A 14,157-nucleotide genomic window follows, 5' to 3' on the forward strand; every position below is an offset into this window, starting at 1 on the left:
TACGTAAGCATTAGTCATGATTCTATTCAAGGTAGGAAAAATACATTTTATTAGGTGATCTGCCAAAGTGCCCCTTTCTGGTAGGCAGTGGCACGTTCAAGCAGTCTACTCCATTCTGACTCTGACAGCTGCATCTCTGGGGTTATTAAGTGTATCTGGGATTGACTTTAAGTAAAATACAAGCCCTTTTCCACGATTCAAGCCCCCTTCCCACAATCCCTACTTTTTGCTGTTGAACCGTGAGCTTTACAAGAAAAAATAGTCCCTGGTCAAAATAATTTGAACAATTTTCATAATATTTGGTCAGAAATGGATGCTTACTGAAATTTAGTATTGCACATTGAACTGAAAATAGATTAATTTCAGCTAGTTGTGGATTTCATTATAGCTTCTTAAATAAAATTTTTGCTTTAATGGGATAGGTCAAAATGTGTAAGAGGAAAATAAAAGAAATCACTCTAAAATTATGTCTAGGGTTGTCACACCTCTATGACAAAAGAGATTCATCTCTTCTGAATAGGATGTAATAGTATTTTAGCATAGCTTTAAGACTTTCAACTCCTAAAAGGAAGATTTCTCCTGTATGGAGAAGCTTTTTTTGGGGGTCAGTTCTATTCTTGATGGCTTTTCCTCAAGTAAACTTGCAATTTCTCTGTTCTTTTTCAAGGAAGATGCTGAAAGATGCTAACTATTTTTACTTGTGTTCTTTTGGTAACATGTTACTCATGTTTTAGCCACCTCAGCAAGTTTCCAAGAAAATTATTTATTACCAGGCTTTTAAAAAATGTAGATTTATTTGAGCACGAAAATCAAGCAACATACATTTATATTCCTGTAATAGGGTCATTACCGTTTCTGTGATGCACTCTCAATGATGGGGGAACATGAACAGGCCCTAGAAGCAAATGAAAAGGCTCAAAAACTCTGCAGGAATAATCCTGAAGGAATGAAGGATCTTATTCAGCAGAACATAAAGTTAAGAAAAGAAATGGAAGAAATAAAAGGTACACTAGTTCATATTTTTCAGTTAAAAAGAAAGATTTTTATTAAAGATTTTGAAACCTCCTTATGGTGGGCTTTTTGTGTTGGTGAGGACTGGGAAATGTAGTAAATCAGAAATCAAGGGATTCTCACTGATTTACATTGTATTTGGGCACATCACTTTTTCAGTGTCTCCTGGCCCTTGAGTTAAATGGTATTGAAGCTTGCTCTAAAGGTGCTTTTGTATTGTCCTTGTAGGTGCAAAACAAAGTAAGTTTCGAATGAAGAAATCACTTCATGAGAAAAAGTGAGTGAATACCGGTTTAAATTCTTTTGTCTTTAATACTAGCATGAAGGTGAGATATTGTGAGGGACAGGAAAACATTCTGGAACTGAATTTCAATCATGGAGTTGGAGAGTAAAAGGACTGAAAGAGGAAGAATGATGATAGTGAAGAAGGTTTTGAGATTTTCATTTATTATTAGCTCCTTGTATGGCTAATACTGTTCTCAAAGTCTCATTTTCTTAGCTGTTAATTACATTCAACTATGGTGTCTTCTTTGTGGCAACTTTTAAATTTGTTCACCATTGCAATTTGAGACTAAACCTTTATTTACACATACTTGTTCATTAAGTAACACCATTTTGCCATATTGACAGGGAATTTGAATCATTATTACAATTACTTTTGTCAAATGCAAACTTTGTATAAAGCCTTCTATTAAGAGCTAGGAAAAGATACCAGGATAATAATTCAGACATGACTCCTGGCCTTTGTGGGCTTCACAGTCTAAAAATTGTGTGTATGTTGGGAGAGGAGGGAGGAGGCTGGGAACAAACACAGAAAAAGATAAATTAAGAACAGTACTAACAAGAAATCCTGCAGTGCTGTAATGCTAAAGAGGTTTCCAGGTTCCTCACCAGTCATGGCAGTGTTGACCTAGTGAGGCATTCAGGAATGTCTCAACATATCTTTCTGGTCATCCTGGGACTCCATACTTCTATCTACCTCAGACTTGCAGGACAGAACTTTACCTTGCCAATGACTGGTCTGGGAGGAGGATGCCGCTTGTCCTGCAGCCCCATTTTTGTTTTCCCTGCCCTAGCAGGGTAGAATTTCTACCCAGTGGTGGTGGGAGAGAAGGTTGGTGCTGCTTGGTGGACCGCAAGCCTGAGTCATTTAAATTAATCTCAGAAAACCTTCCTTGATGTTTTGTGAATGATAAAATTAAATTTTGCAAAAAATGTAATGAGATCAATTTTGAGTTTAAATTTTTTTTCTGGATTCAATCTTACAGATAAAGCTTACTTTGACCATATTGCCTAAAATATATAGAGCAACTAAAACATGTTGATTCTAGCAGATAGTCTGCTATTTATAGTGAGGATTGATAGAGGCAAAAAGTCCATAATGAAAGCTTAAATAATCTTATTATGAATCCTGGAGATTAATTCTTAAACATTTGCTTTCAGTATGTGTATTTTTAATGGTATAATACCTAGTGTAAAATAATATGGGCAGCTTTTATTTTTCCTTCTACATGAGTAGATCTTTCCCAGTTTTAAGGCGACACATTTGCGGGAAGCAAAATAGCAAGTTGAATATCTGCTTTTACCTCAGTTTTTTCTGAGATGAGGGCAGTTCAACAATGAAAATTTTCAAAGGCACATCTTAATTTATCACGGTTATTTTCTTTGGTCATTTATAATGTTTTGATCAGTACTGCCAAATTTTTGTTACCTTACTCTTAGATTAACTTCAGATTGTGGTTCTAGAGGGCCTGGGTTTTGTCCTTCACATAATCCAAAGGAAACAGACAATGAAAAAAGAAGGTTCATATCGGAATCAAAAGATCATAGTTGTCATCAGAAGCGGGATATAAAGGTAAATTCAATTAAATTATAATTTCTTTCAAATGAGGATTGGGGCTTCCAAGAATGTGCTTTTCACCATAGAGAGAATTTGAGACATTAATATGAGTTTATTTTCATCTTGAAAAATATCCTGACAATTTCCTGATCGATTTAATGCATAGTGCAATTTTCTTTGAAATTACATCTTTCTGCATTTTCAAACTACCTAAAATGTCTTTTAGGTAATATTAACAGATACCCATTACTATATGTGTTGTTAAAGCAGCTAGTATCTCAGTTTAAAAAGGTTAAGTACAAGTATGCTGTTGTAACTCTAATGTGCGATTATTTATCCATATCAATTTATTAACTTTGAAATATATTTGGTTTTATGCTTCTATGAACCTTATAAGGAAAATGTTAATGGAGAAAGGGTTTAGAATTTAAAATCAAATTCCATTGCATTTTGTTAACTCAGAGAGAGAGTGAGTGAGTGAGAGTGTGTGTGTGTGTGTGTGTGTGTATTATGAGTTGTTACTTCAAGATGACATTCAAAAATATTATTCCTTGGAGTGGATTATGTAAGCTGAAACAAAACTGAAACTTTGTTCCACACTCAGTAATGTATGTACACTTTCGTATGTACATTTCTATATACACACCAATGAATAGAACCTAATCTGAGGAAACCTATTGTTCAAATACCTGGTTCTTTAAGGAGGAGAAAATTGCACCGTCACTTGCTTAGAAATTTTTGGAAAAACTAGGTTGCAAACAGAGGACGAAAAAGAACGTAGCATGTGGTACTGGGCCAAATGCTAGTGGTTTCTCGGCAAATATTCAAGGGATTCGTTTATCTTAGCAGATATTTAAGATATACAGATACAGAATGGTCAGCTAAATGAAGCGCTTGAAAATTGAATTTGTTCAAAGAGAAGTGTATGGCTGTCAAGAGTTGTTGTAGTTTCAGAACCTGAGTGGAAGAGGTGAGGTGAGGAAGGAGTTATAGTAAGGGGCAATCCTGGAAGAGAAAATGGGAGGGATCAAGAAGTCATTCTTTAAAAATGAAACCTAGACTTGTTTGTTGGAAGGTGTGGCCAATATGCAAAATCTAGGAGAGGGGCAAGAAGGAACAAAAAAGTGAAGAAAGAAAAAAGCACCCGAACATTTTAGTAAGCACTTGTAATTCTCGAGAGATAGATGTCCAGGAAAATCACAAAAAAATAGGTGAGTGTTTGAATTACAAAGTTAATTGATATGGAGGATTTTTAATATATCAGATGACAGAATTATTTCCATAAAGTGGTTGCAGATACCTAATACAGTTAAACAAGGCAGACTGAATTTGTGTATTTTGTATTTGTGGTCATAGATTTGTTTCCCAAGACTGTATGGCCTTTTGTAAAATTGATTTTGGCTGGTGATTTAAAATGTGCTTAAACCCACTTTCAAGGGAAGCATTGCTTAAACAGGCTTGGCAGAATTCTTAACCGATGTTTGTTTCAGCTGCATTCTCAGATAATTTATAAAATGAAAAGAAAAGGAAGTAGAAGTGTCACTGCTAACCCTGGCCGTGATTTCACATCCCAGTGGAGGGTAGCTGATTGGAAGGAGAGGAGGAGAATAACAGCCACACACCTGGGGAATACTGAGAGAAAGAGAGGGACTTTAATCTCCTTTTTTTTTTTTTGGAAGAGATTGTACCTTTCAAATTTTAATATACTTACAAATCTGTGTAATTTTTTCTGAGAAGTGATCCTGATTCAGTATGTAAAGTTATTCAGCAAACAAGGAAGGGGACTAATTCCAGGGGAAGGATGGGAGCTTGGGTGAGCCAGTCCCAGTGTATGCATTGTCCCAATAGAGTAGATCCAAAGGGAAAAAAGACCTAATTTAATTTTACTCACAGGCAGTCAATCATGTTTATTGAGAGCTTACTGCGTTAAGAGCACTGTTTTAAGCGCTTGGGAAAGTACAATATAATAGGCATATTCCCTGTCCACAACGAATTTACAGTCTAGAGACAGTTTCCAGCAAAATGCTTAGAAGTGTGTGTGACAGGATGGATTTGGGTCTAAGAAGAAGTAGTCATGGAGGGAGATGGACTTTCCTTCCCCTGAGGTTGCGATTTTGTTAGGCACAAAGCTCCCTAGTGTTGCAGCAATTAGTAACATGACCACTCTGGTTGAAAGAGGATCCTTTGAGGACTCGGCCTGCCCTTTCCAGAAATTTCCCGTGTCACAACTACTCAGTTTTGGTCTATATAAGAAAGCATTCTTTTTGTTGTTGCCAGGTGGCTCCTGATGTCCTGAATTCAGAAAAACAAGAGTCTCCTTCGGAGTTTCCAGCAGGCAAGTTACAGCCACGCCTTATGCTATATTTGAAATTCCAAGGCGGGTGGTTGGCCCCACAAATTTCCACTGGACATACCCACTTCACCCATGTCATCCTCTTAAACATCCCTGCAAAGCATTTGTCAAAATGAAACAGGAAGAGTAGAGGAAGAGGGAATTACGTAATTTTAAGCCTGCCTCCTGATTTTTTTTTTGGTTCACATCGATTTCTTTTGTATCCTAGGCATGTAGGTATGTAGCTTACTCATCTTTGAGTCACTGGGTAAATGATTCAATAAATGATTAAAAATCAAGTGTGGTAGTTTACTTTCTTTTTTAATGAAATCCTGCCACCAAGTGGCGAATGCCACATAACAGCCAAGAATGTTCTTTTTCATCATTTTAGCTTTTTATATGATATGCTTCTCTCCTCATTCACCATATCCTCTTTATCTAAATTAAATTTTTCAATGCTTTATCAGAATGTAATACAGAAGGTATGCTTCAAAAAGGGTAAATTGTGCTTGGAATTCTAATGAATTCTGTTTTTTTTTTCTTCAGGATGAAAAAGTCGATGTTTGTAAAATTCCAAAAATGCACTGATTTTTGAAAGTAGCACTCTGATTTCCATTTTTTGTTCTCCCTCTCCTATTATTCTTCCATTTTTTTCAGTAAAATAGGCCCTCCAAATCCAGAAACTTTGATAATTTGACTGTTTCCTCTCTTTCTCCTCTTGGTGCCAAAGGAAGGCAGGCTTTAATATAATCAGTCAGTCAGTTGTATTTGAGCACTTACTATGTGCAGAGCACTGTACTAAGTGCTTGGAAGAGTCCAACACAACAAAATTAGCAGGCACCTCCCCTTCCCATAACAAACTTACAAGAAGAAAGTATTTGCACTCTACATTACAGTTAACAAAACCTTGGTTAAGCTGCAGGGGGTCAGAGATTGAGAGGGAGACTATTCCTTAGGCCCCAAACTGCTCTTGGCACATCATTGCACTTAGAATTTTCAGAGTGTCAAAGGTGTGCAGAGCACTGGGGAACGTACAGCAAAAGTAGAAGGCATAATCCCTGCCCTTGTCTTCATTTCAATGAAACGTTAGCCTCTAAGCATCTTGGGGCCAGGGATCATGTATTATAACTCCATTACACCCTTCCAAAGACTTAGAACAGTGTTTGTTTATTTGTACCTGGGGTAGATACAAGGTATTCAGGCAGGGCAAAGTCCTCTTCCCACATAGGGCTCACAGTCTTAATCTCTATTTTTCAGATGTGATAACTGAGGCACAGAGAAGTTAGTGACTTTCCCAAGGTCACACAGCACACAGGTGGCGGAGCCAGTATCAGAACCCAGGTCTTTCTGACTCTCACATCCGTGCTGTAACCAATAGGTCACAGTGTGCTTTCTTTGCCCACAGTACGCACTTAATAAATTCCACTGATAGAAGAGTAATATAAAGAGATTGAGAAAGAGAGACAGATGCAAACGCCAGGAAGTTAAGCCTAAATTTTTGGTACACCCACAATAGCATAGCTGAGCTGTGAATTTAAAAAAACAATTTCTCAAATATAGACATTTGAAATTGGACGTATGATGGCCAGACTGACTCTCATTCTATTTCTTTTAGAATTTGAAGTTCAGGTGAGTGCTTTTCTTAACTTGGACAAAAATTTCTTCTATTCATAGGTCATAATCAGAAAAATAAAGGAAAAGCAAAAACTAGTAGCTGTGATTCTGAAAAGACTAGGTAAGTGTTTGTTTTTCAAGAGGCAGACAATATCTAGGTGCCTCATTTTGTGGGACTGGGATTCAAAGTCCTTGAGGGAATTGTAGAGAAAAAACAAGATGCAGCCTCTACCCTGGACAAATACATGAGCACAGAGTTTCAGAAACACAAATGACAGAGGCATATAGAGGATTCATAAAACAAGCACGTAGACCTTTTTCAAGTATGGTACTACACAGAGTCTCATTCTTCACCTCAAAGGGGAAGAAGACCAGTATGAATCAGTTAAAAAGTATGAATGACAGAAACAAACTTGTATATTCCTAAAGCACAAAAGTTATTGGGGCAAGAGGGAACACTTAATTTTTGAATGTGGATGGTTTGAAGTGTTTAATGAGCCATCCTTGATGAAAAGAAAATCAATATGAGCTTCCTGGAGGGTGAATATTGATTGAAGGATAAAATATGTTGCCTGTGAATTGTATCTGAAATTTGTCATTTTAAATTGCACTGAAACTTTTTTTTACTTCTAGAGAACAACTGAGTTCTAAGATAGATTCTAAAAGCAATTATGATAAGCAGAAGAGTAAATCTTTGAATGCTACACAAAAGGTAATTGAAGCAAACAATTCTATTGACCTTAGTCCCAGAAGGCAGGTACTTTTAAGCAAATATTTTGGCACAGCTTTCTGTGCTAGATGCACCTCCTATATACTAATTCCTGTGTGACAGAGAGCATGCCCCACAGGGATTGAATGGTGGGAGGGCTCAATTTGGCTTGATCGCTTTTAAGCTGGATGGACACTGACATTTCTGAAAGTCCAAATCTCTGTGAACCATAAAATACTGCAAGATTTTCTGGCACAACTGGGCTGATTTTTAAGGGGCCATAGCATTTCAGATAGTCATTCTGTGTTCATTATTCCATGATGGCAGTAGCAGTCTGCCACAGGAAAATGGCTGATTCAAATTTTATTACTTAGCTGAGTGGTACAGCTGACACAAAGAACATTCAGATATCTAATTTTTTCTGCCTTTCCCCCCTGGTGGGCAGGAGGAGGAGGCGGGGGAAACTGTCTGAGTTTGCCTGAATCTGATTGAGTTCAACTCTGTACCAGCTTGACCAGGCCCAAAGTGCAGGTCATGCAGGGCCCTGTTTTTGAGACATTAGTGTGCTGGCACTGAACGTGTGCAAGAACATGTAGGGGAGGTGGACGAAAAGGAACGAAGGCACTAGTTTACAGGGAGAACAGGGAGAAATCTGGAAAAAGGACAATTGAGGGAAAAGATATAGAGGAAAAGGTCTCCATGTGAAATAGATAATGAAGGTCAATATGGAATTGATTTTTCTTTCTCGTGATGGCGTCACATGGACATATGTTTTCTCTGGAATTGAAATTGAGTGGGAGGGAACTTGAAGGGACTATTTGCTTTGGGAGTGGAAGTGTTCTGAAAGGAAGAGATTTGAATTTTGAAATGGTAGTTTGCACATTCTTGTTCTTATACCTCTACTCTTTGAGGTAGAAAAGTGGACTGGTAAGGGGTCTTCAATACTAATTTACATGCTGACTTCAGTACATTGCAAGATCCTTTGCCAGATTGTATGCCCTCTCTGAGGGCAGGGATCATGTCTACTAACTCTTCGTACTTTCTTATGGGTTTAGTACAGTGCTCCATACAGAATAAGGGCCACATAAATACTGATTGCATTAAGGCAAAGGTAATGCTTTCTATGATCTTGGTAAATTTTCTTTTACCGCTTATAAAGAATTATAATGAAGATGAGTTTTTTCTTTATGTGCCCTTCAAATTAACTTAAAAGCCTATACCTGCTACTAAAGATTTGATGAGTTAATTCTTTAGTGTAGAATATTTTAAAAACCGATATACAGTTACCACTGGGCTTTGGATATCCAAGCCTGAACCATAATTGAAGCTGTAATAATGAGCATTTGTATCTAGTAGTTTGCTTTGGTTGGTGAACGTGAAAATGTGTCCATCCTTTCTTGGGTATTTTTTTGGCATTTTTCAGCACGATTTGTGATATTTTAAATTAGGCTTTCGCAAGGTAATTGATTCTTAATTCCATTTCAAAGCATTTCCTGTGGAGTAGAGAAATCCAGTCTCTTTAGGTGCTGCAAGGGCTGGACCTCAAGAGACTGGAGCCAGAGGTGGGGAAGGGAGAGAGAAAAAGAAAGTGATTTATCTCTTTTTTTTTTAATGGCATTTTTTAAGTGCTTACTATGTGCCAGGCACCATTCTAAGAGCTGGAGTAGATACAAGCTGATCAGGTTGGACACAGTCTAAATCCCAAATGGGGCTCAAAGTTGTAATCCCCATTTTACAGATGAGGCAACTGAGTCATAGAGAAGTCAAATGACTTTCCCGAGGTCACACAGCAGACACAAGTGTCAGAGCTGGCATTAGAACCCAAGTCCTTCTGACACCCAGGCCACACTCTAACCACGAGGCCACACTGCTTCTTTTCACCGCCCACTGTTATTACGTGGTTGCAAAGTCTAGGGAGCCGTGGTGAGCAGGAAATGATAGACAAGTGATGAGTGGTATGAAGCAGTTAGTTTCAAGCAGTGGGCACATGAGGTCACCTAGCCATTTGGCCCTGCCAAAATGTTCCCACCAGGCCTGAAAAGTCAGGTTAACTGGGTGACTGGTAGCAGCGGTTTTTGTCACTGCTTTTGAAGAAGAGGATTCTGCTCTGTCTTCTTTTTTTGGGCGGTGCATTGATAGCCAGTGTCACCCTCACTACTGTAGTTTAGCAGACTTATTCGGACAGGCCATCCAGAGCTTGACCCTTGAAGAATTTGGGTTTCAGGTCTGTCGAGTGGCAGGACAGAATCCTAATATGGGAGGCCATCCTGCCAAATTAATGGTTTAGGCTGCCTTTTGAGTTGAAAGTAATGACAATATAAATGTTTGTGGTTTGAGTAAGGGCCAGATATTCAGTAATTTGAAGTAATTTTTCATCCAGGTTTTCATCATTCCATTGAAAATACTGGTGTTCCGGAAGAAATAAAATGCCAACTAATATTTACCACTTTGCCTGGGTATAAACTCCAAGTATGTTTGCAGTCCCAAAGTGAAGTTCATAGCATGGAATTCTGAATAATTGTGAAATTTTTTCCCCATTTATCACTGACTTAGAGATGCAGTAAAAGAGGATTTTACTAATAGCAAAATCAAATTTTAAAAATTATTTTGTAGGTAGCTTTGATTGAGTTAACAGAAATGCTGAAATCCCTTTTCCAAGATGGTTATACAGCCTTAATGGACCAGCGTTACCGTGGTGCCGAACAGGCCTTTTCGCAGTTGTTAAACATTTTAGATCCCAAGGAATTAAAGGTAAAATTTGTGATTTTTAACCATGTATTTCAAATGGTGTAAACAGACTTTAGCGGTGGGATGTATTAGTTCAGGCAAACTAGTCTTTAATTGAACCTGAATTCAGGCTTTGCAAAGACAGCTCATACATTCATTCTGAGTGACCTCAGAGTCTTTCTTCAAGACTTCCATTCCGGGAGACAAGCCCTCACAAAACTAGTGATGTGGGAAAAATTTCCAGGAGAAATAATTGTGGGTTCACTCCTGGGACTCTTCAGGTGCAGTGGAATTCACCATGTCTCACCTTAGCCCCAAGTCTTTTCAGCTTTGAGAGTTGGGATTATGCCTTATAGTAAGAGGCACTGGGTCACTTTCAAAGTGTTTGATCTGAATAATGCTGAACATCATTTTTTTTGGCAGCAAATGAATCTTGCCATCACTGACTACCTTGTCATAATATATGGATATGCCACTGCTCTTCTTGGAATAGGACAGCCTGAGGTAAGATTTGGAGCAATTTCAAGTAAATCATAGTATTTAAATGGTTCTTTTTTCTTCCTTTGGTATTTATTAAGCACTTACTATGTGCTAGGTTCTGTACTAAGCGTCGGGGTAGATGCAAGGTAATCAGTTTGAACCCAGTCTCTGCCCCACAGAGGGCTCACAGTCTTAACCCTATTTTACAAATGAGGAAACAGGCAGAGAAGTTAAATGATTTTCCTGAGTTCACATAGCAGACTAGTGGTGGAGCCGGCATTAGAATCCAGGCCCTCTGATTCTCAGGCTCATGCTCTTACCACTAGAGGCCAGGCTGTTTCTCAGAGTTGACCCTTCCCTTTCCTCCCCAATCCTTGTTCCTGTGAGCCTGTAGGAAGAAACTAGAGTGAAATTATGTTTGTGAATAAAGAATAAATGTGGCATTGGTTAAGCACTTACTATGCATTAAACACTGAAATGCTGGTCCATTAAGGCTGTATAACCATTTTGGAAAAGGGATTTCAGCAAAAGTCCTGGGGTAGATACAGGTTAATCAGGTCAGACCCAATCCCATGGGCTCACCGCGTAAATAGGGGAAACAGGAAGGAGATTTTCCAAATTATGGATGAGGAAACCAAGGCCCAGAGAAGTTAAATAACTTGCCCATAGTGATAATGCAGGTAATTGATGGAATCTGTATTAGAATCCCGGTCCTCTGACTCCCAAGCCTTGTTCTTTCCACTAGATCCAATTACCCATTGTATCTGAGCCCTTTTAGAGGTCTAGTTACTCTTTGGGGCCATTTTACTAGTAATTAGGTCTCAGTAGTACCATGTAGGATGCTAAAGGAGTAATATACGAAATGGGGGCCCTGGTCTGAAAAAGTGAAGGATCACCACTGGTGAGGGCTTGTTCAATTATATCTCATAAAAGATGTTCCCAAATTATGTAAATACATGTTCATTAAATAAAAATCACAAAGTGTAGTTATACAAGACAAAGTGTTTTGATTATGTAAATTTTTATTGACTCATGGAAAGATAAAACAGACTCAGAGAAATAAAACCAACAGATTAAAAATATCTCTGTAGTTTTACTCTTATGTGCCTGATGATTTCTTTTGTTGCTCTTGAAGGGATTATCTGAAGCCGAAAACCAGTTTAAAAGAATCCTTGAGCAGTACTCCAGTGAGGGATATGATTGCTTGGCATATTATGGAATCGGGAAGGTTTATTTGAGAAAAAACAAGTTAGTATAATCTACATTTATTGGCTTTGAATTTGAGCAGGCAGCTGATTAAAACCCTTAATCACTTAAGGTTTGTAAATATTAACAACTGTAATCCATTTTGAATAAGCTATTATCTGCTAGGCTTTTGCTTTTGAGGACCTAACATCTCTTTCAATATTGGATTTCCAAAGAAAGGCCAATCAAAACAATTCCTGTTATTCAGTCACTGCCCAAATAAATGCATAGTCATATAAAAGATACCATCTGGAGACTGAGTCAGTAGATTAGAGTAATCCTTTAACCAAAGCAGCAGATAGAAGATGTACACTCAACATTTGGCCTAGAGATGTCCCTTGAAAACACTGATTCAGCCCTTAGACCTTAGGCCTGTGAATCTAGGCCATTGGCTTTAAAGCTCTCAATCACTGTGCCCCCTCCTACCTCACCTCGCTGCTCTCTTACTACAATCCAGACTGCACACTTTGGTCCTCTAATGCCACCCTACTCACTACCTCGATCTCGTCTATCCGCCGACCTCTCGCCCAAGTCATACCTCTGCCCTTGAGTGCCCTCCCTCTTCATATCCAACAGACAGTTACTTCCCCACCTTTACAGCCTTATTGAAGACACATTTCATCCAGGAGGCCTTTACTGATTAGGCTGTCATTTCCCCTTCTCCCACTCCCTTCTATGGTGCCATGATTTGCTCCCTCCATTTGCCTCACCCCCTAGTTGCACAGCACTTACATATGTATCTGTAATTTGTTTCTAATAATGTCAGTGGGCAGGGAATGTATGTACTACTACCTCTGTTTTATTGTACTCTCCCAAGCGCTTAATACAGTGCACTGCACACAGTAAGCACTCAATAAATGTGATTGAGAAATTAAGTTCGTGCTGGGGTCCATCACTCTTCCCTCCCCCTTCTCCACAGTGTCCCTGTAGGCCCTCTTTTTGAGTTATTTTTGCTGGGTGGCAGAGGGTAGGAGGGCTGTCAGGCTGAAGCATAATTTCCAGTCATATTTGTTAATCACTTAATATGTGCCAGACCCTGTACTAAGTGCTGGAATAGATACAAGATAGGTTGGAATCAGTCCATGTCCCACATGAGGCTCACAGTCTTAATCCCCATTTTACAGATGAGGGAACTGAGGTACAGAGAAGTGAAGTGACTTGCCCAAGGTCACACAGCAGGCAAGTGGTGGAGCCAGGATTAGAACTCAAGTCCTTCTGACTCCCAGGCCCAAGGCCTCGCTGCTTGGATGCTAGAATTACAAGACATTAGGTTAGCGGAACATGTTTACACAACAGTGCCTCCAGATGGGAAACTGGGGCTCACTTTTGGATCCAGCTAGGACTTGAACATTGTCAATCATGAGGGTGCCAGTCCTTGCCACTTGGGCCAGTGCAAAGCTCGAGATCCTCAGTTTTCTGTAGATTCCCCTTCAACAGACTTAAAATGGAATTGCTGAGAACACTGGAACAAATCTTTAAACTCATTAAAAATGTATGTTTTCAAAATTATTTTAGATTTTCAGATGCTATTTATCATTTTGAGAAATCAAAAACCATGATTAAATTTATTCCTGGAGTATTAGTGTGGCCCACCACTTCTGAGATTATTGAAGAGTCTCAGTCTGAGAGATTACAAGTAAGTGTTTCTTCAAAGAGAGTTGTCTGTTTGCTATTACAATATTTCACATGATTGGTAGGCTTCCTGTTGGAATTCTGAGTGGAGGAGAAAAAGAAGTTTCCTTGTAAAATCTGCTTCTTTCCCCTACCTAAAAATATCACCTCCATTTTTGTATATGCTTAAACCAAATAACTTGTACGTCACTTTTTTGTTTAATTGGTTCCTGGGCTATTGACTGCTTTGGGCCTTGTGACAGTCCAGACCTTTGCCTGGGAGCTCTAGAGTAAGGCTAGGCTTGGATGTGTTCAACCCTGGCTTTTCTATCAAATTAGTGTCTAGGTTCAATTTGTGGTGACTCATGCATACGCTTATTCTGGGTTTTTTTGGTCATTCACATTTCTGTATTTGAACATTGTAATAGAAGACTACATTTGAACTGTATTTTACAAAATTGCAAGGCTTGTATTCCAATAGCTGAAATATCTGGCTCTCTGTAAATAATTATCCTTTAAATATGGTCTATTGTTCCCCCCTCATCTCTCTTGCCACCATTGTGCTTGAATAAATTGGAAATTTTAGTA

General features: G+C 38.6%; 1 protein-coding gene across 4 annotated transcripts in view; it reads left to right on the forward strand.

The window, feature by feature from the left end:
• TTC3 (tetratricopeptide repeat domain 3) overlaps window positions 1-14,157 on the forward strand; it is a 74,169-nt gene that overhangs the window by 19,272 nt on the left and 40,740 nt on the right. For 3 of the 4 annotated variants that reach the window (XM_029046539.2, XM_029046540.2, XM_039914655.1), the window contains 10 exons: window positions 842-1,004; window positions 1,240-1,288; window positions 2,734-2,866; window positions 5,129-5,186; window positions 6,858-6,918; window positions 7,431-7,509; window positions 10,120-10,257; window positions 10,657-10,737; window positions 11,849-11,961; window positions 13,474-13,594. In XM_029046539.2, coding sequence (XP_028902372.1) covers window positions 842-1,004; window positions 1,240-1,288; window positions 2,734-2,866; window positions 5,129-5,186; window positions 6,858-6,918; window positions 7,431-7,509; window positions 10,120-10,257; window positions 10,657-10,737; window positions 11,849-11,961; window positions 13,474-13,594 — 996 coding nt within the window. The remainder of the gene's footprint in view (window positions 1-841; window positions 1,005-1,239; window positions 1,289-2,733; window positions 2,867-5,128; window positions 5,187-6,857; window positions 6,919-7,430; window positions 7,510-10,119; window positions 10,258-10,656; window positions 10,738-11,848; window positions 11,962-13,473; window positions 13,595-14,157) is intronic. The other variant, XM_029046541.2, reaches the window with a different exon arrangement.

Source organism: Ornithorhynchus anatinus, chromosome 18 (genome assembly GCF_004115215.2).
Source record: "Ornithorhynchus anatinus isolate Pmale09 chromosome 18, mOrnAna1.pri.v4, whole genome shotgun sequence".
Classification (NCBI taxonomy): domain Eukaryota; kingdom Metazoa; phylum Chordata; class Mammalia; order Monotremata; family Ornithorhynchidae; genus Ornithorhynchus; species Ornithorhynchus anatinus.